Here is a 26804-nt window from a genome sequence, read left to right on the forward strand (position 1 = left end):
TTTCTATCTCTACAGGTATTCCCGAACTTCGGGATACAGAGACCAACCACTTGTGATCTGAACGTAAGAATATAAAAACTACTAACTAGAACTTTAACTAAACTAACTTTGAATTAGTATACAAGTGCCTAGCATTAAGATTGGCCTTTATTTTAACAAAGGTCCGTATGTAGTACGCCGAGCTGCTAAAACTACGATACGTTTGGAATTATCAAGAGGACTAAACCTCTGGCCTTGAAGGCAACCAGCAACAGAGCGAAAACTCGTAAAACTACAATGGCAAGTGGCTTGCTTCCAATAACTCCTTCCTGTCTCTTCCTTGGCCAAAAGCCACAATTTAAGTACTTGGCGTTAGCAAGACAATTTGCATAAACAAGTTAAATCATTTAATTCTGGCCGGAAGTAGAAAATAAGAAGTGATAGTACAGTTTTAAAATAAAATAAACGTTAGTAAAACTTAGGATCCTTACAGGCTTTGAGAACATCACGCCTCAATAAACACACCTTGGAAAACTTTGAGAACACACAGTATCTTGCCCCCTATTAATTCTACTCCATTCAAAACACATTTTATTTCTTTCCAACTCGGACTTGCTTTGGGACTAACGCAGCGCGTGTTGGACGTCCCTGATTTAAAGGTTGAAGATATGATTTTATGACGTGGCGAGAATATTTTTGTATGAAAAGACAACTAAAATATTCTTTCTGTTTGTGCTTTGTGAAGCTGGTCTGAGGTTTAAAAGTTTCTTTTTAAGATTTTATGTCTTAGTTATGAAAGCGTAAATAGAGAGACCCTACACTCCAGGTTTCAGATAACTTTCATTCTCTGTGATTTTTAAAAAAGTCTTTTGTTATACTTTCCTTTTCTATGTTTTATGCCTATTTATGTTCTTGGGAATACTGGTGATTTTTAGAAGTGACAATTTTAGGGAAACGATGTCCATAGGAGGGCTTACTGTATTTCGGCTTTTGTAAAAAAATGTATTTACAAAAGGAAAATTAATTTCCGTTTTTTCTAGTTAATATGCGTATGATACAAATCAATGAGCAGTTACTTATTTACCTTTTTTATTTTTTTAGGCAAGACAGTGATCTGAGCTCACCGAAAGTTTTCTAAATATGGAGCAAATGGCCTGTGCAGCTCATGGCCATGTAAAAGACTCCTCTCGTCGGCATCGCGTCAAGTCTTTTGAAGACAGGACGTCCCTCCTCGGCAGTTACGACATCCAGACGTAATATTAGACATTTCGACTCGGAAGGAATCATGCGGCCCCAGCTATATCGTCAGAGATGGCGCGATCCGAAATTAGTTTTCTTGTCCGCTGTTTTTGTTATAACTTACTTCTCTCTCTTCGCTGGATACAAAAGAAAAGGAACTTGTGCTCGTTTTTCCACCAGCCACTTGCTCCTCGAAGACGATGAATCTGTTTATGCCTATGCGAGACATGTCACGCGGCACCTTTTGGAGAGTGCCGGGAATGAAAGCAGGGCAAACAGCAGCGAAGAAGAAGAACCTCCCCAAGCCCAGTTCCCGGAGGACATCTTCACTGCCCAACAGCGGAGGCACGGGGCTGTTATCCTTCATGTCTTTGGTCTTGTGTATATGTTTGTCGCACTGGCCATCGTGTGTGATGAGTTCTTCGTGCCAGCTCTGGATGTAATCACCGTTAAGTTGGACATTTCGGAAGATGTGGCCGGTGCGACGTTCATGGCGGCGGGAGGTAGTGCCCCGGAACTCTTCACTAGTGTCATCGGTGTCTTTATATCGTATGATGATGTCGGCATCGGAACCATTGTTGGCTCTGCCGTCTTCAACATCTTGTTTGTCATCTCAATGTGTGCCATCTTCAGCAAAACTGTTCTCAGCTTGACTTGGTGGCCATTGTTTCGCGACGTGACCTTCTATTCAGTAAGTCTTATTGTGCTGATAGTCTGTTTCAAGGACAACATTATTTATTGGTACGAGGCCACCGTCTTGCTCGCCTGCTATGCCGCCTATGTCACCTTCATGAAGTACAATGAACCTACAGAAAAGGCAGTCCGAAAGCTTCTCAATAGGAGCAGATTCACCAGAGTCGGCAGCAAAGACCATCTGGTACCTAGCGTAAGTTGTTCTCTTTTGCTTGGGAGGTATTATGCAGATGTTCGGGCTCAAGCCTGAACCTTCTATAAACTTAATTAGTTTAAACAGCCTAAAGTGACTACTGTCGGCTAATGAAATCTATTTAAATGCGATTGATATAAGAGTGATATTAAGGAAAATGTCTAAAATTAACTTTCTCTAAGCAATTAAAACTTTTCTGTAGGATGAATGTATTACATAAACTGGATTCTAATCGAACTCAACCACTTTAAGGAACCAAACCGTTTCTACTGGAATGCAATATGTCCAGGATAAATTGCGTTTAGTAGGGCAATAAGGAAAATTCTTGAACCAACCCTCTTTAAGCAACAAAAACATTGTAGCATTATGAAACACATGAAGGTTTAATTAATTTCAGAGGAATTATAAGGAAATGTCTGAGAATCTTTAAGAGGACCAAAACTTTTGCGCAAAGAATAATGCACAGAGTAAATTAATTCTAGAGATTTCCCAAGGAAATTGCTTTAACCTAATCAGTTAAAGGACTCGTCTACTTTGGTCTGAAGACTTATATATATATATATATAAGGTAAATTTAGCTTGATCATAATGCGGCCAGTCTGAAATTAAATTATCTGAACCTTAATTGAAGTATAAATAGCGTATATAATGGCAGTAATAGGTTCTGGGTTACATTTTTATTTTCTTGTAAGCTAAGTACTTCTCTTCTAACATCATGCTATTTTTTCTAACAACAATGGTTTTTAAATGAAAATAAATGATGTGTATTATTTTATAATTTATAATGAAAAAATGGCAAATTCTTTTTATCAAAATTAATCATCATAATAGGCAAAGCTTTTCCAAAAATTGGTGACAATATGTATTTTTCAAACTGTAATTACTTATATTTAATAACAGAAAACCGGTTTCGTACATATTAACTAAGTCTATGAAATAAATTATCAAAAATAGCATAAAAATAATGTAAAATCTACCAAGAATATAATGGTAAAGGACTAGAAAATCAAACGAGTTGTTAGGTGAAAATGAAAGGAAAATAGCGAAACGAAAACACAATTTGGAACCTTACAAGGATGATCTATCAAACATGAACTCCTAACTGGTTTGAAAAATATAATTGAGTCTGTATTTAAGAAAGGAAGGGCATTACTTTAAATTAGCTGCTAAATGTTAATAGATAAACCAGAAAAATATGAAAGATTAAAATTTTGATCTCCAAAGATGAACGTTTTTGCAAAATGTGCGAAATTCGAAAAAAAGAGCGCTATATCATTAAATATATGTATTTACCAGTTTATTGTATCGCATATGAATGCATATCAATGAATGGATCACTCATGAATGTACCATCCTTAAATGTATAAACTTCACTGAATAACATACACTGACTACCAATAAGTATTTGGACACCTATGCAAATGACGATATCTGCGGTCCTAAGGTACGTCACGGATTCCGCCGGTATATATCGTGTAGGAAACAGCATCGGCTTTAGTCGCATGCAAGATGCCTCGCAGTTCGGAGCTCTCTGATTTCGAGAAAGGTATAATTATCGGGTATCACAAATAGGGCCGATCCTTAAGGGGCATATCTAGCAATCTGAAGTACCCAAAATCAACAGTGGCCTATGTGATTAAGAAGTGGAAAGTGAGCGGTGATTGTCGGAATGTGCCCCGAGTCGTCAGACCAACGAAACTGGGAGATAGAGACCGACGAGTGCTGTCCAGAGAAATTCGGAAGAACCGCACCCAACCGATGGCCCTCATCCGCGAGGAGTTTCAACAGGCATCCGGGAGTATTGTTTCAATGAATACCATCCGTAAGGAAGCACATCTGCTTGGTTTTCCTGGTCGTGCTGCTGCCCATAAGCCTTTGATCACAAAGTCCAACCGCCCTGCTCGGTTAATGTGGTGCAAAGCACATCGAAATTGGACCGTAGATCAGTGGAAACGGGTTCTTTGGAGTGACGAATCAAGGTTCACCCTTTACCGTTCAGAAGACAAGGTCTGGGTCTGGCGTCTACCTGGAGAACGTCTCCTGCCAGAATGCATTGTGCCAACAGTCAAGTTCGGCGGAGGTGGAATTATGGTCTGGGGGTGTTTCTCATGGTATGGGCTGGGACCCTTGGTCCCCAGTCATGGTAACCTCAACTCCGATGCCTGCTGCACTATTTTGGATGACAATGTGCTTCCTACGTTGTGGCAGTTTTACGGGTTGGACCCCTGTTACTTTCAGGACGACAATGCCAGTTGTCAAGTTTCGACGTCAACCAAGGATTGATATGGTGCCAATGGAGTTCATCGAATGGACTGGCCTGCCCAAAGTCCAGACCTGAACCCTATCGAGAACCTCTGGGACGAGTTGCATCGCCGAATTCAGGGGTGCACTACCCGTGCAAAATCGGTGAAGGAACTTCTATGTCTTCTAGAAAATACCACTAGCTGTCATACAAAGACTTGTGGAAAGTATACTCCGGAGGGTGCACGCTGTAATTACCTCTCGTGGAGGCTCTACCAACTATTGATTTTGAATAAAGTTAGTTTTTCTTATCTATCACAGGTGTCCAAATACTTATTGGTAATATAAAGGAATGAGACGCACGCAATTAATGCATGCAAAATAAGATTCTGCTTATATCTACATGTTAGCAATGCTATAGTTTCGCTCGGAGAATCTTTTATCTGGGAACTCAGGAAGTAATGTTCAGAAATTTTAGAAAAGTGCCAATTATCGTTATAATTTACATAATTTTATTTATTTTTTAAAGCGTTTTAGTGCCTAATTGGTTTATTCATATGCATTTTCAGACAGGCAGGCTCATATATATTTTTCTCTGAAATGCTGGGAGGTAAGATTGGTAGACCTTCCATGTAAGTTCCAAATTTCACGCTAAAGGATGTTGACTAGCCTAAGAAGGTTTCTTTAGCGTAATAGAATTATGAAATAATGATCAAAAGTGCTTCTATTCTGATCGATAAATTAAATGTAAAGTTGAAAGCGTTTTAAGTCTTTAGTCCTGAAAATTTTCATGACGAATGTAAACGTATCAAGAACAGGTTAACTGATATATCATGTTTTTATTAAAATTAAATAATACACGTAAACACTTTGTATTCAGGTACAAAAAAGGTGAAATTGCAAAAACAAAATTCAGAGGTAAAGAAAGATCCAGGCGACAAAATATTTTAAAATACATAAAACTTAAAAAAAATTTTGTATGTGTGGTGGGTGTTGGAAGGGAATGCCGACAAAGGTGTTTAGAAATGCTCAACATATAGGACTGTGTTTTGTAGTAAGTGATGAATTAATATACAGGTTTTGCAAGGAAATGGACTACAAAGTATTAAGCAAAATCTTAAAAATTTTAGTTGGGGATATTTGAAATGAACAGAAATGTATAAGGTATATTATGTAGTGAATTATCGTAAAATAGCGTAAATGTAACAGAGTTTTGAAATTTGGCTCAAGATCTGTCCTCAATTGCACAGACTGCATTACAAATCACTGCAAAATTTAAAAATGATAAATAGAGCCAAAATTAGTCACGCTGAAAAATTCCGAAAAAAAAATTTTCGTTTTTTTTTTTTAAATTATTATTTTTTTTAATGTTTTTATCTGATTTCCATCAGCTTTTTGCTTTAAGTACAGAAGCCTTCAAAGATATGTTTTGAAATTAACTTAGAATGTTATGATATTTATAAACAATGTTTCTGCATAATGCCCTCCAAAAGTAGTTACATTGAAGTCACCAGGCAAATGATCAAATCTGTAAGTTTTATTTTCGCATTTATCTCCTTTAGAAATTGCTTGTAATAACTCTTTTGTACTGCGAATTCATTTACAGAAACTGAAAACTATTTTGCATGAAAACGTGTCTCCTCTGTATGGGTCAAAATAATTTTTCCCGTTAATATTTTTAAGCTATCTGTATCTGCCTAATATCATAAGTCCAGTTCAAAGTTACATCTTTTCAATAAAAATGAGTTTAAAGTTTCAAGAAACTTGAAAAATATTAAATAAATTTAAAAATATGTAAAAAGTATCAAATCATAGCAATCTTATCTTCATTTTCAGGTTCCTATTAAACATTTCAAAATATATAATTCTAAGCAGTTAACGATAAGCCTACTGACTCAACAAAGAACTCATTGAAACTGAAAATACAGAATGTCAAATCATTTATTATATATCTGAAGTTCGAAAATAAAAATCCCAGATGGTGGTAGAGAAGAACTTGCTGTGATATTAATTCATTATAAGTAAACTCCGTCTGAGGCAATTTCAGTTGCTTAATACAATCGGGAACTTAATTATTCAAGAAATCACCGTGCATTACTTTTAATAGATAACTTGCGAATCCGGCTTGCAACAAATATGTCGCGCAACTAAAACGGAAATTTTATTTTATTTATTATTTATTTTTTGTTGCCTCGCGCAGTGAAAAAAAATAACACTTTCATGCAGGCATCAGAAAGGAAATGCATCCTCATCGTCTTGTTTGATTATCTCAAAAATTCAGAAACTGGCTTATTTGAATTAATTTTATGGACATTTTTCATTGAGCATGAAATGGCATGCCGAGGTTGCATGCTCATTGTCAGTGTTCGTATATCTAGACGCATTCATGCCATGTTTGTTTAAAATCTGTTTCATTATCAAGTAATACAATGAAAAACAACTTCCGAAGGATTATATAATTCATAGCCGAGAAAAAAATATTAACACTGAAAATAAATTAAAAACGATATAATCATAAGTCAAAAACAGAAAGAGTGCTTAGAGACGACTATAAATTGTTGAAGTTATTTATATATAGGCAATAATTTTATGTATTTTCATTAAAAAAAAGACGCCCAATCTCGGAGTAAGTAATGAAAACTCGCAAAACGTTCGTAGGAGAAAAAATTACTAATTTCGCGATTAAGAACCAATTTAAAATTTCGGAGGAATGTATGTCAAAAGCTAGAGTAATAGCCCAAATATATTATGCAACTGTTGGTAATTAGAGTCGAATCCTGCTATAACGAACGCTGCTTATAAAGAACTCCCGGATACATCGAAAGATCCTATCAGACTTGTCCAGTTTTTTATTCATTTAATGTTACTTTATATTGTTATAAAGAACCTCCAAGAATATGGAAATCGGATATAATATAGCGAATGATATGGATATCTTCGATTGAAATGTTTTTGGATTTTTCACATTTTTCTAGAACTTCTGCTAGTTTAAACGAAAAACATTATTGACCGTTAGAAACATTCACGTTTTGGATACTAGGATCCGCATCACATCCACAAAAAACAGCTTTACGTTATTTTTCTTTTACCTTTATTCTCAGTTTTCTCTTGTTCTAAACCAGAGGTTCCCAACAGGGTCGGTATGGGTCCCCGGGGTTCGACGCAATTTTAAAGGGGGTCTATGGTGATCAGGGAGTCGTCTGAGCGTCAATAATCGAATGTGCATCTGTAACTGATTAAACATAATCAAGATTCCATTGATTAGAAAATGCATATTAACAAAATTGATGTAAAACTTCTTCAAACTTCCTATGAATAAGTCTAATTCAAAACACATAGGTATGTTAAGTTTGGAATTTAAAAGCTATCCAACAGAAAGATCGTCAGTTTAAAGTTGTTACAGGCCCAACATTATTAAACTTTTCTCTTTTCTTACCCAGTGGAAGCAGGGTTTAGTCAAGTCAATAATTTGCTACGGAAAAGAAGAAACAGATTGTATTCGGGTCTAGTCCAGGTTCCGTAACTATTCGGGGCAACACATCATGGGCCCTATAAGGGCATATATTGATTCTGTATATATGCTTACATAGTTCCTAATATATGCATACATAGTTACATAGTAGTTCATAACAGACATAGTTCATAGTACATGCTTATATACAAGTAGTTCTAATACATAGATCTTTCATGATACGTGCTTACATAGTTCATACATATACATGCTTAGATAGTTCATACATATACATACTTAGATAGTTCATGCTTGCTTAGATAATTTATAATATATTGAGCCTGTTACATAATACATACATAATTCATAATAATTTTCATTGGCCATAATACATTGGCCATAAATTTTCATTGGCCATAAATTTACAATTAAATAATAATACAATTAAAAAAGAAAAAGAAAAAAAAGAGAGAGAGAGAGAGAGTTCATAATAATTTTCATTGACCATAATACATACATGTTTCATAATATAAACAGTGGGCCATAATACATACATGTTTCATAATATATACAATTAAAAAAAAGAAAAAGAAAAAAAAAGAGAGAAGAGAGATTGACTAGGAACTATTCCACACTGTAAAAATCTGTTCCCAATTCCTCCAGTTTTTGCATTATCTTGCAGATTTTGCTAGAAATGCTGGCTGTTTGAGCAGAGAACGCTTAAGAATCTGGAATTTTTGTATCTTATAACTTGTTTCTATTTGTAAAATTAAAAATAATAATAAAAAAAATCATAAAACGTAAGCCTAAGAAATCCTTTTTTTTCCCAAAACGTTTATTTATTTACTTAATCTTATTGCTGTCTTTATATGCATATGCGCAGTTATTTTTATCATGATTATGTTGGATGCTGTATGAAAAATGTAGAGATCGATGAAGAAACTATTCTAGAGGGAAGGCTCGATGCGAGAAAATGATTGGGAATCCCTGTTCTAAACCAAAGCTATGCGAGACAGATATGACATCTAATTCTAGGAGAAAGAGAATATAATAACTATATTTTAAGATATCATGAGGTGTATACATACTGAACCAAAATTTGTAAATAGGTTCTTTGATTGCATTCAGATTCTTTGCGCTGTCAGATAGAACTTTATTGAAAGCTGACACTACAACGGAAATTAAATTTTTTTTTTGTTATTCAGAGAAAGAAGAAATGGAGAATCATACCAGCTTGAGTTCACTGCTCTTTTACAAAATGATAATTTTTATCCTTGTCGATTTGCTTCGTTTTAGAAGAAATGGAGAATCATACCAGCCTGAGATCACTCCTCTTTTACAAAATGATAATTTTTATCCTTCTCGATTTGCTTCGTTTTAGTATAAATGCTTTCTATGTTCTGTCCTTCAAATAGGGGTTTTGTATTCTTTAGTTCTTTTGTAAGACATAAAATATTCTTTATAATGGTTATTGACTCTTTGAGTTGTAAACGGAAAAACTTCGGTGGAATGACTGTGTTATCATTAGACAGTGAATAAAATGCTAGGGAACGACATTATCGTCCATTTTTATCTGTTCTAGTAGAGCAAAACTCTTACGTACTCTTTGACCAGGCTCCCTGCACTCTGTTTCTGTGTGAGATAATCAACCCTAAAGATTCATATATAAAACTGTAAAGTTATACTGATAGCGTCATTAATATAATTTTATAGTTTTATATTATTATCGGCACATTGAACAAAGTAGAAAGGACTGATCACATGTTTGCGCATTATAACGTTTTCCTTACGCACCATAAAATGCACCAACCAAACAACAAACCAACAAAAAATTCTTTCATATGGCGAGCTATAAAAGCAAAGCTTCTGCGTTGAAAATAAAGTGAGCATTATTCAGAAAAAACAAATCGAATAATGTTTTGCTCATGGAATATGGACAGAATAAAAATTGATACAGATGGAGCCCAGAGATGTAGAAGATGTATTGCGGAAAAGCTTCACCATTCATAAAAGGCAGTAATCTTCCAATATCTAACGAAATAGTTGAGACAAAGCCAATAAATCTGTCAGAGAGCTTTTAAAGTATGGAAAAGAACGAGCAACAAATATAATAACGGTGTGTAATAATAATTTCAATTAAATTTGCAAGTAAATCTAAAAATGATTTCTTTTAATTTACATTTGTTATTATTTTGATAAATATAGCTAAGTTAATAAGTTTTTTCTTTGTTCATTATACAATTTGTAGGGTTATTATCATTTCAATTAACCAGTTATTTATAATTTCAGCTTTTACCGTCACTTCTTTCCCTTTCCTCTTTTGAATGTAAATCAGTTTAAGGGTATTCAATTCGAGGGTTTTGGATTGTAAGATTGTGCATGTTTCTGCCATTCGAGGCGACGTTTCTATGTTCGCCACCTCTGATAGGATTGTAATTCTTCGGCATTGCACATTGCTGCCTATATTTAAATTGTTACGCGGGTGAGAAGTTTTGAGCCAACTCCATGGTAAATAAAATTGTGTAGTTTTTGACTACTAGACTTGGTTTAATTTTTGAAATTGAATGTCAAATAAGTTACATCGCTCCAATTGATGCTGACTTTTAAGCACGAGACCTGCATTTATGTTCAAGTTCTGTTTTACTAGAAAGGTTGTTTAAACCTTTTCAAGACTATTGTTACTTCAGACGAGCGATACGCCGCTTTACAACTGTTACGAATTCGATACTAGTTTATGCAAGAAAGAGAGTTATTTCTCTTTGGTAGCATAAGCTAGAGATAACATAGAGGACATAGACATAGAATAAACATAGAGGAAAAATCAATTCTTATACGTCTTTGTGAAAGGGTCCATTTTTCGAATATAACTAACGACCAGACACAGCGAACCAAACTTTCGTTCTCTTGAAATTCGTTAGAGTGGAATTCGACTGTATATGCTTTTTAACCGAAGTTTACATTTATAAATGAATGAAATTCTGAATATTTTCGACACCATAGTTTTAGATGAAAATTAACTGGATTGTGTTTCTACAAATTATTACTGTACATACACAAATAACAATTAGGTAAGGATTATGTTATCAATGAGAAAGTAATAGTAATCAATTCGATATTCTCAGAAAATTCTAATGCATGTTAAATCTTATAACATCCCATAAAATTCATGTAAATAATCGGAGAATATCGCACAGCTATAAATGTATTGCTCTAAATATAATTAAGTTTTTAAGGGGATCTTTATTTATGTATTGGTATAATTAACTTACTGTAAAATGATACCCTTTTAACATATTGCCAATAACAATGCAAATTCGAACAAATTTTTGGAATTTAGGATTCAGTAGTCAGCTGATGTATATCTCATTATAGTTAGTATTCATTAATATTAGTGTTTTAATTGATTTCTTGAAGTTAATTAACTGACGTAATTAGAACATTAACTTCTGATCTCTATCAGTTATTAACAACTGAAAACATTATATTAGCTGTCTTCCGAAAGAGGTATCGATCACTCTTGTCGATCATCTCTCGATCACTTTATTTTGTATTTCAGTCGGTAAAATTACAAAAGGCAAGAAGTTATTCCACTTTCTTTTTCCTGAGATTATTGCACATTGCTTCACTGAAAATCCTAATTAATTTTCCCAGCAAATGCCCAAAAATGTTAAATAAAAATTAAAAAAATTCCTGCGGAGGAAATACTATCATCACAATGACCCCCAACTGACCAATGCCAGATTTACTTCTGTTTGACTCTCATTAGAGAAAGAGATTTTTATTAAAGTCAAGATACTTGAAGACCTTGAGTCTGAAGACTGCTGGTGAGGCTGGAAACATTGACTGCTATGGCACAATTCCCATTTTCCATCCAGCGCTGCATCACCACGCTGTTTGAAGTGGATAGAAGTATTTTTCAGAATACGATATGAGGTATACTTTTTTATCATGACGTGAAGCAAATGTTGAAAAGATTTTGATATTTTCTGTCCATTCGTTTTTGTAATTATGTAGGATCTGAAACGCCATAGTTATTTACTACTAAAGAGAGAACGCAAAAAATGAAAGCGTGAACAAAATGCATTTTAATAATAACAATAGGTATATTTTCGAAATACAGTCACACAAAGTGTTGGATTAGCTCCAGATGCCTGATATCATTTGCACATGGAATCACAAGTATTCTGGAAGATTCTGCACGTATCTCTCATTGTGACAGCTTCCAGAGATGCGTGAGACGAGATCGTCATCCCTGGTCACGAGGGTGTCGTATTCTAGAGCTTTCAAGTGATATCAAGAAAAGGAGTCAAGCCAGAAGAAATCTGGTAAAGGTCAGTGAAGGGGACAACTGCAATCGGTCCACCAACCATCAGATGTCAAGTTTAAGTATTGACTAACGCTATTGTTAAAAATGGGTGGAAGCGTCTGGAACCGCATTTCAGAGCTCTGCGATGTAGTTCATTTTAGATATTTTGCAAGACCTCTTCCAGAAATACTCTGTAACTTCATCCTGTCTTCGAACAGGCATAAGGTATGAGCTTATTACGAGGTCCTCGACAGTGCTGGACCAGGACTTAGACTATGCGACTCCTCGAGTGCTGGCACTTGTATTCTGCATGACACGGAGCACAATCTTTCACGGGTCCCTATCCATCATTCTTGATTCATAGCGGATCTTTGAATGAAGCCAGTTTTGCATGATCGCAGATGCAGGAGTAACATCTGACGATTGAGAGTACGCTTCATCGGATATAATTCTTTCACTGTGCTATGCTCATTATATTCTACAGCTCCGTATGCCAAAATGCATACCACCTAATTCTGCTGATATAATTGATCTTCTGTATAGTCGTTCACTTTACTAGCTCTGTGAGCAATTCACGGTTTTCTGAGCTATATGATTTCGATTCGTCTTTGGAAACCTACCTCTCCCAGAAGTTCGTACAAGTTGCAGGGAAGCACTCTATAACACCCTACACCCTACAAAAGCACACACACTTCGCCTTTTCTAATATAAAATTTCCAATAAGGCCAGAAAACATCGGTAGCCATTCAATGATCTGAAGTTTCAAATAATCCTGAAAATCTGTTACTGAGGTGTCAATAAGTACCACTTCAATAATAAATATTTCCTGTTCTCAACACTTGTAGGGAAAAAAATCGAATCTGAATAGGTAGTTAAAGACCCTGTGATGTACAAGGAACTACGGTAGCTAAAATTGTCCTACAATGCTTGTTTTTCATCTGTCTTGACATGGATGGAAGCTATCTAGTTCACTGTCCATTGGAAACAGAAGGTAATCACGATTCCAGTTCTTTTCTCAAAACGTATCTACAGCAGTTCCTTTGTGAACAGCAATATTCGTATGGAATCATGTATAAAGCACTGTCCCTAATTTAACTAAAGTATCCGTCTGCAAGTGTATTTGAAAATCATTCGTATGGCCAGAATAAAACATGAGCAGTAGTATTAATCTGTTTTAATGATTCTGTTCTCAGCCATTTACAACAATGTTTGGATGTTTTTTTAAATAGTCTGTAGGAACTATAACGATAAAAAGAGGATCACTACGAACCAAGAACTTTCGATATATCGATTGAAATGAGAAGCGTTTAGCTATTTTTCACAATACAATTTAGAACTAAATAGTTCAGCTTACGAAGCGGAACAATTAGTTAATTATAAACTACTTGATTTCTTTCGTACATGTTTTCATAAGTGAGAAAATCCATACCAAATCTTTTATTCATTTTACTTTCTAACAGAAAATATCTGATTTAGTTTTGTTACGCAAGACTAAATCAGAAGACTGAAGAAATATCTGATTTAGTTTTTGTTACGCAAGACTTGCATAGAAGCAAGGATTGCTTAATTTCAGACATAAAAGACTTGAGTAATATGTAGAAATTAAATTTCCTATACCTTCATAAGAGTATCGGCATCGTTATTGAGTTATGCTATTACAATAGTGTTTTAATTTGTTATTGACTTATTATGCTATGACTATTACTTATTGCTATGACTATTAATTTGCTTTGTGAGATAAAAATGGCATTATGAAAGTTATTGTCTTCAAGTTAAAATTTGTTGGACAGGGCACAGTTATGAAAGCGTACCATAGGTTTGCAGCTCAGACGTAATGTTATTTAATCTTCATGCTTAATGTAATTAAAACTTGCTTTGAAGCTCTTGATTATTCAAACTAGTGTGACTAAAAAAGAGTTAGGAACTATAATTTAGCTGTTATATAACTGACTTCATTTGCCTGGTGACTTGATCGTAACTTCGACATAGTGCTTCCTCTAGGGAGGCTTAGTGCTAACATAGAGCATGAATTGCATTAACATTCTTAGTTTTTTAAAGTTTTCTTCCTGCTGGAAATGATAATATTACATTTGTTGATTTAGTGTCACTTGCATAATTTCATTTGACACTGAGTTATACAATCTGCAAATAAAGTTCGTTGGTTTTTGTTCTGCAGTTGTAGAACATTGAAATAAACTTGGGTGAGAGCAAAGGTAAGTATTCAATAATAATCAGATTGAAATATTTATATATAGGCATAGGTATTTCTTATATTTAGGTATTATAACATAGGTATTTCTTACATTTGCAAAAGGTCTGCACACGTTACAAACCTAAAACTCAGAAAGAATTTCGAAGAGATTCAAAAGTAAGATACGTTTAAAAAAATCACATTCGAGTGGATTTTACAAATTATTTTAAAGCAGGTTTCTTAGAAATGCATAAAGTTATGGGGCTGTTTTCTAAGATGATTTTTAATAAAATTTGATTCAATAGTTAAGTACAATAGGTTGTACCTCATTTGCAATATAACATGAATTTCATAAAGCTGTCGAATTTCGTAAAAATATCTGCAAAAACTAGTATTAGTGCCCTCCGTATAGTTTTCTATGGAACGTCAGTTTGGTGTGAAACTTCATGAGAGCTTGTTTCTCAACACGCTGATGATGCATAGAGTGTCCAATGTTTCTAGTATTGCAAAGGCAATTGGAAGACTTGTGACTGGTTTTTTTTTCTTTATAGATTTCTCGAAGAACCAATTGTCTCCAAAGAGTTTTTAATCCTTCCCTTCATTCCTAATCCTTTACCACATTTCATATTTTTCAGCTAACATAAAATAAAAAACTAGAACAAAAGTTTTTTAATCATATCTTTCATAACTGTCTGGCTACATTTCATATACTGAAAATGTTTCACAGTGGCTAACACTGTTAATATCTGGCATCCACAGAGTGTTTTAGTGCTGACTATATGAGATGAGGGTTGCAGCCCGACCCTCCTGGCAGACTTTACCTCACCCTATGACCTTTTTGCGGGCTGCGCCAGAGCAAGCTAGAAACACTTCCAACAAGCAGATATAAAGAACATAACTAAAAAAACAAAATTAAAATTAAAATCCCTACTGCAAGCTTATCATGATTAATCTTCTCCACCATTTTCCTGGCAAATTTTTTTCAGTCTTTTAAAATCATTTAAAATATCATATATATATTAAAAACATCCTTTTCCTTAAACTCGTTCTTGATAGCAGTAAAATATTGACATGTTTCCACATAATGCTCCGCAGTACCCGGTTCTTTACAGATATCACACAGGTCAGATTCTTGTAATTTAAACCTTTTAAAGTAGAAAGGAAAACGACCATGACCTGTAATGGTTTGGTTAACGTCAATGTCTGAATAACATAAACCTTTTTTAAGTTTAACAAATTTCACATAACCTTTATTTTGATCAGACCTTTCCCAATCTTCCCTCCATTTATCATAAATATAATTTTTCATAATAGTCACAGCTTTCCTTGTTGATCCCTGTACATTGATATCACGAGCATTAACATCGGTAATTGTCTCCATGGCCAGTGCGTCTGCTCTCTCATTTCCAAAATGTCCAACGTGTGCCTTCACCCAATTAAACACAATATTTTGATCTTCTCTCAAGTCTTTATATAATTGTCTAATATCTACCATTAAAGGGTTGTCTTGATCAGGTCGTGAGAGAGCTTGAAGAACTGTCAGGCTGTCGGAATAAATATGTATATCATATTTTCCTTTAAGTGTCTTCTTAATCCATTTCAGTGAATAAAAAATAGCCATAGCTTCCGCTTGATAAACTGGTTTATAAATATTGAGTTTAAATTTATTATTCTCCATCTCTGTTCCATAATAATATATAACATATGCGAAAGCAATGGCGTCTTCCAGACCTGACCCGTCTGTATAAATGTCAATTTCTCCTGTTTTTGGAGCATCCAAATAATACGGAATAAAAACTCTTTCAGCAGAGTGAATCAAATTTAAATCAAATTTTTCAAAAGCACACCGTGTTACAATAGAATCTCTATATAATTTAAAACCAATATTTCCTGTTGTAAAATCAATATTTTCCTGTGTGCCGTCTATATATTCGATGACCATTACATTCTTAACAGTGGCTAAATCCAAGTATATCCGGCATTCACCAACCAGATACTCATTATGGTATATAGTGCACATTTAACAAAATGATCCTTTAATTCATAAATCCAAGTATATAAGGCATTCACCAACCAGATACTCATTATGGTATATAGTGCGCATTTAACAAAATGATCCTTTAATTTATAAATCCTAAATCCAAGTATATCCTGCATTCACCAACCAGATACTCATTATGGTATATAGTGCGCCTTAAGCAAGATGCTCCTTTAATTGGTGATGCTTGACTATCAATTCCGCCGTCGTTAAAGGGCGTTCAAAGTCGTAAATCTGGATGAAGGCCTGTGAAAAATCGAATAAAAATTTGGGAGATCGGGATAGATTCCCAGACAGAACAACTAAGAAGTTAGAAGCGAGCCTAGGAGCAGCGAGTCAGAAACGGGATGGGGTGCTGGAGTGAGTGAGGAAGAAATCAGAAGCGATAATCGGGAGGAATAAGTTGGATGGAAATTCATGCGGATGGACTCCCATGGGGATCGAGTAAGAAATCGGGAGCGAATCGGACCACAGCGGGTCAGAAACTGGAATGGAAGACCAAAATGAGAGATTAAGAAACAGAACGAATCTATAAATTTAAGTCTGAGATCGGGATGGAATTCAGGATGAAGGAATAGAATAAGCAGCAAGGCGCTGCAGGAGCGAATCAGAAATCGAAATAAAGCGCCGGGACGAGCGTGTAAGAAAACGGAAGCTAGGAGAGTGTAAGAAATCAGGATGAAGGCCGGTGAGGATTCAATAGCAAGTAAGAAGCGAGTTTTCTATCTGTGTATGGTGCAAGAAAGACGCATAGAAATTGGATGCGAGCTCTCAGGAGGAAGTCGAAAAATCTAGACGAGGTCACGTCAATGGTTGAAAATGTTCGGTATAATATTTTTTTTTTATTATACTCATGAAACTGATTTTGTGCACTTTTTATCTCATGTTTTTTTTTTTTTTTTACTCCAAAGGGATTTGAATCCCGAAGGACTATTAGTTTCGTTTTGGCATTTTGCGTCGGACTCATAAATGTCGGTTCACTTTTCAAACTGTTGCCATAAAATGTTAGAGTCCTGCATTATATTTGAAGAAATTAAATAATGAAAATCTGCGTAAATGTATGTATATTTCTCGCAATGTCATAAAATAACGGTACATAGAGTCATCGAATTTTGAATAACGTAATCCTCCAACGAATATGAGCATGTGGAAGACCAAATTTGAAATTTGAAATTTGTTTTATGATCGATTTCCTATTTTTTAAAACTTTGACGAATTTTTAATTAACAAACTTAAGGATTTCAAAGCGAGCAATGGCAACGTTGTGCAGAAAAAAACATTTTTATCTCCAGCGCGTAAGTCTCTGTATCGGAAATTCTAAAGGTATGCTCGTTTTAAAACTATTTTGCGATATTGCTGTTGCACTGGATCTTATGGTTTAAGTGCGAGGAACATGATATTTAATAAAGAAAGGTAACACACAAAATGTTAAAAAACGCTCCTTTGGACGTAATTTAAAATCTGAAACATTTCAGATTTTTTTTTTTTTTTTTTTTTTTTCAAAATAGTATAATTTTTTTATCAGAAGTTCAAAACATACGATTTGTAAAATACAGTAAACGATTATATTATCTGGTTTTCAGTTATACCTTGTTTATATTAATGGTTACGATGTAAAATATATTTATTCCTAAACTTTTGGAGGGCTATTATTTTAAACGAAGCGTATTTTAAATTGCATCAGATAATTATATTCTTAAAACCTAAGTTAAGAAAATGCATTTAATGGTCCCAAATCCCACTTTATATTAAGCAATACAATTATAGCTTGAAACGTTACCTGAAGACGTTATGTCACTCCCAATGGAGCATTTCGGAAGATTAATTTATTTGTAAGTCTAAGGGGAAATGAACTGACGATCTTACGCTTTGCTTAATGCTAACACTTACAGACTCGCATGCAGGATAGATACGTGTTGCGTTGGAAACTCTGTTGATTCGCAATAAAGGATACTGCAAAATATATTTATATTAATTTCTTTTATTATTATTGTATATTATTTAATTTTAGAATAAATGTTCATGTGATCGAATAGTTTCTTAATATTTCGAAAACGATAAAAAAAATCTGATGTGGACACCACATGACTTCCTTGTACGGAATATTAAATTATACGCATTTTTTCTTGCATTTCATTTAAACTTATTAGATTGAATTAAACCTACTTCGCCGACAGCGCATAAACCACAATATAATAAATGAATTCTTTAAAATTCACTTTGTTTACCATAGCGACACTCTGGCGCTAGGTTCACTTAACAGTATTATATTTCGTTCATATTATAAATCAGAATGCACAAAATTTATATCATTTAAAGAATTATCTAATCGTTGCCACATATTCTATTCAAATACTATAACAAAGCTAGAACGATGTATGAAAGAAATTAAGCAAACAAAACAAAAAAAGAAACAGTTTTTCACAGACGATTGAATATTTCTCATTCAATTAATTCAGTTTTCACTTCGCGACAAGGCAAAAATACATAAAAACTCAAAATATCTGTATTAAAAATTAGGAAGTAAATCTTAAACACTTATTTCCTTGAAAAAATTTCAGAAAGGATTAAGCATGATTTAAATAATAAACGAAGGCTTTATCTTTGTTGTTGCGAAGCTAAGTTTCTCTAGATTGGCAACAAATACGCTATCCTGCTGTTTCAAATGTAAACAAGAGCAATGGCCGCCATCAATAACATTATTAGGCTTAGCGGCACTTAAACAATTTTAAAATTGTTGATAATTCTAAAAATATTGCATACAGATTTACTAAAGGCATAAAACCCTTAACCGGAAGATAAAAACAACATAATTCAATCATTATTAAAGCAAAAAACGTACAATTTACCAACATATAAGAGTAAAGAAACTGCGATCACTGAGCCGGGTAACAGAGTGGATATATTTATAAATATATTTATATACGTTTGGCGCGGCCGATTGAAACCAAAATACAAGGTGCACATCTACATGTTATAATAGTCTTATATACAAAATTTCAACGTTCTGAGGCTACTCGTTTTTGAGTTATGCGAGATACGTATGTACGCACGTACGTATATACGTTCGTACAGACGCCACGAAATATTCTCTTCAGAATTAATTTTAAAGCAGTTTTTTAGTTTTTTTTGGAGGAAAAGAGTGTTTTATTCTGTCCTTACATACATATATCACGGAAATACATCGTTAAATTGCATCTGAAAGAGGTCAAAATGGGATATTTTATGATATATCGTTGAAATATGCTGCCTGAAACTTTGCGCGATTACAATACTTCCTTTTTACTTCATACAAGGAAGTAAAAACGTTTACTTTAGTAATTTATGTAATAATATATCGAGTCATTAAACAAAAAAAATGCATTATTAGAATAATCATTAACATTAAAAAATTGTAATAAAAATGCAGAAAAACTTGAAACTTTTAAAATTAAAGCAAACTTTTGTTAATTTTTAAAATTACACTTATTTTGGTTGTTAGTAGTTTTGAGAAAATGTGCAACAAGTTTTTTTTCGCAAATTCTGAACAACTTTCTTTTAAATAAATAACTCATTCTTATAAATTCAATCGAACACCTCTTTCGTTCATTTCTTTATTTACTTGAAAGGGCACTAAAATTTGCTTTACAGTACATGTTGGATTTGAAAAAATATACGAAACCATTTTTAGAATTTGCAGAAATTTATAATCAGGACTTTTTAATATGATGTGTTTCTTGATGTTTTGGATTTTGTAAAATATTCAGAACTTTCAACAGGGTCGGAGATTTTTGGATTAATGTCACTTCTTTAAGAAGCTCATCCATATTCAAATGTAGTTTTTTTTAGCTTCGAAACTTTACTAACTTCAATAAATTTCTGTTATTTATGTTAGAATTGAATCCATAAATAGACTTAGATTTGACAATCTGCCAAATGTAAAATTTTTGGCAAAGTTTTCTCTTAAATAAGCAATGGTTGAAGAAAGAAATAATTTTAAGTCTTTGGATAATCTGAGTTATATAATTGATTCAAATGTTGATTTTGAAATATTAGAAAATGAAAAATTTCCTTGTATATCAAGATTTAAGTTTATTTCTTAAAAATTTGGTCAAAACAATGGAAACATCTGCATCTGCAGTCTCATTTTTCTCTAGTTCATCAACAGATGAGCTGAAAATATCGGCACTAAATGTTGTGAGAACAATAAACATATTTTAGTATCCGATGTAATTTCTACAGGATTCATATCAATTAAAAGCAGCTTGAACAACTATTTATAATAACCAGTTGGTCTGCTTATAAAATAAGTACTCAAGATTTTCCGAGAAATTAAAATTCTTCCTGTGTCGTTCACAGAAAGCCACCCAGTAGGCACATAACTGAGAATTTGAAAAACTTTTGTTTCCACAAATAAATGAAACTCCTTAAGTGTTTCGCGAATCTGTTGCCATTGAAAAATAGCCAGAGAGTTTTAGGAAGTGTTTTTATATCCACATTTAAGTTTTCCATAGCACATTTCGCTCTGTTGTGAACAATGTAAACATTATACACTGAAATGACAAAAGTCATGGGATACCTCCTAATATTTTGTCGGTCCTCCTTTTGCCCGGCGAACTGCAGCAACTCGACGTGGCATGGACACAACAAGTCGTTGGAAGTCCCCTGCAGGAATATTGAGCAATGCTGCCTCTATAGACGTCCATAATTGTGAAAGTGTTGACGGTGCAAGGTTTTGGGCACGAACTGATCTCTCCATGATGTCCCATAAATGTTCGATGGGATTCATGTCGGGCGATCTAGGTGCCCAGATCATTCGCTGGAATTGTCCAGAATGTTCTTCTAACTAATCGCGAACAATTGTGGCCCGGTGACATGGCGCATTGTCATCCATAAAAATCCCATCGTTGTTTGAGGACGTGAAGTCCATGAATGTCTGTAAGTGATCTCCAAGTAGCTGTAGGTATCCATTTCCAGTCAATGATCGGTTCAGTTGCATCAGAGGACCGAGTCCATGCCATGTAAAAACAGCCCAGACCATTATGGAACCACCACCAGCTTGAACAGTGCCTTGTTGACAACTTGGGTCCATGGCTTTGTGGGGTCTGCGCCACACTCGAACCCTACCATCAGCTCTTACCAACTGAAATCGTGACTCATCTGACCAAGCCACGGTTTTCCATTCGTTTAAGGACCAACCGATATGCTCACAATCCCACGAGAGTCGCTGCAGGCGATGTCGTGCTGTCAGTATTTAGCCATGTTTAGTTTTTTAAGACCGTCATTTTTGAAAGAAATATTCCAGATTTTTTTAGGGTATAGAAGGAATTGTTTGTAAAGAAATTTCTATGTTATATTTTTGGCTGTATGCTAATCTCCTTATTCTATATTAGTTTTAAATTTTTACCTTGAAATCTTGCCTAAAATCAAACGGCGAACCCTAGGTGTGTCCAGACCGGGCTTATCGACAATCTAGGACAACTGAGAGTCTGTATTCTTTGTTTCTCCGCATCTCGTCGGTCAGTTCATTGACAGCAATGCTCGTTTCAGCACTCTTTTCGAAGCTCTATACAATCAGTGTGCCCACTTTGGGCACACCCACAGAATTAAAACGATAAGTGCTATCTTCACAAAATTTTACTTGTGTACTCCTCTAGGCCTAATTAGACTGCCTACCTTTTTTAAATCAAAACTCCGACTTTAAGAGCGTGCCGGAAAGGGTCAACTAAACTTGCACATGAATGGGCTGGCTTGACGTTGCAAAGTCCTGAGCTGTGGGTGCCACAAAAGGAGGAAAACTGATGCTGGTGAAAGAAGAGTAGGCATTGCCTGCGCAAATATGAAACATTTATAGAAATGCTGATCGAAAAGCCAGAGTTGAGAATGTGTGAAGGGATACAAATTTCAAAACAGTACAGTACGTGTACAAAGTTTTAAAGTATTCAGTATCAACATGATTACTAATGAACAGACGTCACTAAATACAAGATTGGTAGATAAATGCAATGAAACGTGATGTAAATTGTTACGTAAGAACTTGTGCTTAATGGAACACAAGAATCTTGATAGAAAAGTTCCACTAAAATTTCTCATCATAATAAACTTAGAATAATAACATAACATATAAGGAAGAAATAGATACTTATCTCGGAACGGAGTTGAGGAAGATGGGAGTCACATAAGGTCTCATGTAGAAATCTTCAATTACACAGTTCAAATTATCTACAAGGTTGAGGAGGTTACTTTGACGTGCTTTACTTACAATGTTTTACTTTCATCATTAATAAATTAAGGAGTGGTAGGCAGTTTCATGTTTCTATGTGATTTCTGATTTGCACCAGTTGATTATTTTGCAACCCTTGAAAAATGAGAATGAACCCTGTAAGAGCCTTTGCCCTCGCACGAGAAGCATACCTAATTATCGGCCTAATTGCATTAAGAATTGTTGCCAATTGCAAATACTTATATATAAGGAAGTACAGATTTCTCTTTTAGCCAATCAAAATGCTTTCTGGCATCCTAAGATCATGGTATAAGTTGGCGGAAAAAACCGAAATAAATGAATATTGTGGCAACTTTTCATCGAATCACTACGAAGTGAAAGAATACGTCGAACAGAGAGCAGTAAGGGCGATAATATTCAGCATCCTCTTTGTACCAACTATTCATATTATAACGCCGAGTGTCAATAGCCGTAAGGGAATTTTAATTTCGAAATGAAGGACATTTGTCATTTTTTCTAAACTCAAGAGAGGACAAGGATAAGGAAGTTGATTAAAGATCCTTTCCAAAAGAGCTGATTTCCAGAAAAAAAGGACAGTTGGTAATCCTAAATACGGAAATTCTCGAAAGACTTCACTAACAACAATTGTGATGACAATGAATTAGAGAGCTATTAATGACTCTTTGGACTAAACCATTGACTATCTATTAATTCCATCTGTGTTCAAATGCCAAAGATCGAATGAGCGTTCCACGTTTTATCCCATATGCAACATGAATCAAAACAATTTCCTTTATAAATACATTGACAAAGATATGCTGCGCAGTGGACAGCGCAGTGGCCGACCAGCCGACCACCTGCACTTAACGACCGAGACCAGCGACGTCTGCGTAAAGTTGTCAATGTTCACAGACAAGCAACACTGCGTTAAATAACCGCAGAAATCAATGTGGAACGTACGAGGGACGTGTCCGGTAGAACAGTGCGGCGAAATTTCTTCTTCTTTTGCTTGGGCTATGCCAGCAAAAGACCGACTCGAGTGCCTTTACTGACAGCACGACATCTCCTGCAGCGGCTCTCGTGGGCTCGTGAGCTTATCGGTTGTTCCCTAAACGAATGGAAAACCGTGGCTTGGTCAGATGAGTCACGATTTCAGTTGGTAAGAGCTGATGGTAGGGTTCGAGTGTGGCGGAGACCCCACGAAGCCATGGACCCAAATTGTCAACAAGGCACTGTTCAAGCTGGTGATGGTTCCATAATGGTCTGGGCTGTTTTGACATGGCATGGACTCGGCCCTCTGGTGCAACTGAACCGATCACTGACTGGAAATGGATACCTACAGCTACTTGGAGATCACTTACAGCTATTCATGGACTTCACGTACTCAAACAACGATGGGATTTTTATGGATGATAATTCGCCATGTCACCGGGCCACAATTGTTCGCGATTGGTTAGAAGAACATTCTGGACAATTCCAGCGAATGATCTGGGCACCTAGATCGCCCGACATGAATCCCATCGAGCATTTATGGGACATCATCGAGAGGTCAGTTCGTGCCCCAAACCCTGCACCGTCAACACTTTCACAATTATGGACGTCTATAGAGGCAGCATGGCTCAATATTCCTGCAGGGGGAGGTATCCCATGACTTTTGGCACTTCAGTGTATTTTTAAGCCTCATGTTTTATTAAGTAATTGTAGAAATGATTGAATTTGAAAGATAAATTAAAATGATACGCTTTTTTATTTGCTTTGAGATCTATCTATGTGTTGGATCGCATAGGAGATAAATTAAAAATATTGCTATTGTAACGTTAACATGATGATCGAAGAATTTTTGAGAACATTTCACCAAAGTCACTTTTAGCGACAAAACAACTTAACTCCAGTTCTAATTCTAATTATCACTATTATGCACGATTCTATTCGAAACGTGAAGGAAACCCATTGAATTAAACTGGAATAAATTTCCCAAAAGGCAGCATACAAATTTGGATCCTCACTTTTAATAAAAATTACAGAATTACTTCTAATTCATTTCCATGCTGAATATGTAACCGCAGATCCTTTGAGACCCATTCTGCTTTTGATATAAAAGTACTTTAATCGAGGACTTAAAAATTCAAAAACAAAGTAAAATTTACTTCCTTAAAATAATTTGAAGGCTATCTTTATGATAATGAATTTGGAATATTTTCCATGCAATTGATTGAAATTCTGATTTCTCTTCGTCTTGGAAATCTCTGAAGAATTTTAAATTTTCCTGTAAGAGCTAAAATGGTAATTCAGTTAAAATATTCCGTTCTGTAAAGCTTTCCTCGTTATTTTATTTATTTACGAACTTTCTTTGATGTCTTCGGTTTTAGGTTTAGGGACTCCAATTCTGTTAAGAACTTTTGAAGTTTTTAAAACACATAATTGCTTAATAAAATACTTAAATTATGTGCTTGACTTAGAACAGTAATTTAAATTATCTTTCAGAAACGCTTGTTATGGTATGCGGGGATTTAGCTTTATGCAGGCTCACGAAGTTTTAACACTATCTTCTTTTCATCTGTTCTGCGAATATATTAATAGAGTAGTTCTCGTTTTTCTTCGGACAAACTGCGATTTTTAGGCACTTTGAATCTCTGTTCAACAGGAGAATAACATAGACATTAGATTATCCAGATTCTGAAAAGTGAGGGTTTAGCAGTAGTGAAAGGTTGGATAAACTTCATATTTTATGGCTGACAGAACAACCTCACTGAAACTCTAATATATAGTTTACTTTTACTGAAATAATCAAGGGGTCCTGTGCACAACAGTATCGTATTTTACTGTAGTGTCCGCTTCACATTTTGTCCTGAAAAATTTTCCGAATTCCGTATCATTCTTGAACTTTACAATCGATATTAATTTCTCTAGTTTTACTGTGTGCTGTCATGAATGTATATTTGTTGGATCAGAATAGAAATAAATTCAGGTGTTATTATTATTGCTGTTGTTGTTACTAATTTTCTCTTGTCTGTCAAAGGTCAGAACAAGCGTACGAAATTCATGGTGGCAAGCAGACAAGAATGCGCCTGTCGTTGACAAGAGCTTTGGCAACATACAGGTGACAGTGTAATTTTGGTCAATTCCGTTCCCAATTTTGAAGAAGAGCACGCATGGGCATTGAGCTAACATTCTTTCACCCCTCTCACCCTACCATCAAACTCTCGGAAGGGCTTTCGGCTTGCCGCATATTTTGAGTGCTCCTTAGCACACAGACACAATACATTTACATGCTTTCTGCGGGATTCGAACCCGTCCTTTCGGTATTCCGAGTCGCTAACCACTATCCGGGTTGAGCTGTGTAAATTGAGTTGTTAAATAATCTGCACTCCTTTTTCCCACAAGGATTGCAATGTGTATTTAAAATGGATTTTGTTGAAATTTTTTTCATGACATCTTTACGTACGGTTATATTAAAGTTTTTATGACTTTAGTCAATCTGAATGCAATAGTTGTAGAATTATCGACAATTTAAAAGTTATTTAGGTGGTACTAAGCCTAACGAGGTCACCATTTGTTTACGTTTGAAACTGTTAGAAGAATAATGAACTCAGTTTGTGCACCAATTTCGATGTCTTTTTGTCGAGTGGGACCAAAAATAAACTTTCAGTTTTTTGTACCGAAAAATCGGTCTTCCTGCCCGCTGGCCGAATTGCTTGTTTTTACGTAGAAACTCTAATATTAACTGTAAAAATGTTTTTTCAGAATTGTGAACTGAATTAGTTGAGTGAGAAATATATCTCTAATGAAATTAGATTAAATGAATTTAAATGAAATGCAGCGAGAAATGTGTATTTAATAAGCCGTACAAGTAAGTCATGTGGTGATATGATTTTGTCTGTTTCATATTGTTTTTTTCTTAACAAAAGAGATCTTGTTTTAATGCAAAATATGTTTCACAGTTTATGTGTTCTAGAAATTTGCCGAAGAAAATTGGAATATCGAGATTTTTAAATTCAGTTCAGGAGCATCCAGATTTAAAGAAAAGAGAAAAGTATGAAAAGACTGGGGGAAAAGGGTAAATACCAAGAAACCTCAGCTTTTATAATATTTTAAGGAATCGGCTTTGGATCGCTCCATATTTCGAGTATTGGTCTTATCGAGTTTCTTCCACTTCTTGCTGTTGAAAGTGTTTTCCAAGAGCAGGCCATATATTAAATCAGTGTTATTGAAATTCTGTTCTGGGTCTGAAATTTATGGCCTCGATTGGAGTTTTATTTTTAAAAAGAGAG

General features: G+C 34.8%; 1 protein-coding gene across 3 annotated transcripts in view; it reads left to right on the forward strand.

The window, feature by feature from the left end:
* The window catches only part of LOC118196090 (sodium/potassium/calcium exchanger Nckx30C-like), a 326882-nt gene that overhangs the window by 106993 nt on the left and 193085 nt on the right, over window positions 1-26804 (forward strand). For 2 of the 3 annotated variants that reach the window (XM_035367485.2, XM_035367487.2), the window contains exon 2: window positions 1081-2104. In XM_035367485.2, coding sequence (XP_035223376.1) covers window positions 1265-2104 — 840 coding nt within the window. In that variant the 5' untranslated portion in view covers window positions 1081-1264. The remainder of the gene's footprint in view (window positions 1-1080; window positions 2105-26804) is intronic. The other variant, XM_035367488.2, reaches the window with a different exon arrangement.

This window comes from Stegodyphus dumicola, chromosome 5 (assembly GCF_044657685.1).
Source record: "Stegodyphus dumicola isolate Sdum_Otavi_A_Nest chromosome 5, ASM4465768v1".
Taxonomy (NCBI): Eukaryota; Metazoa; Arthropoda; class Arachnida; order Araneae; family Eresidae; genus Stegodyphus; species Stegodyphus dumicola.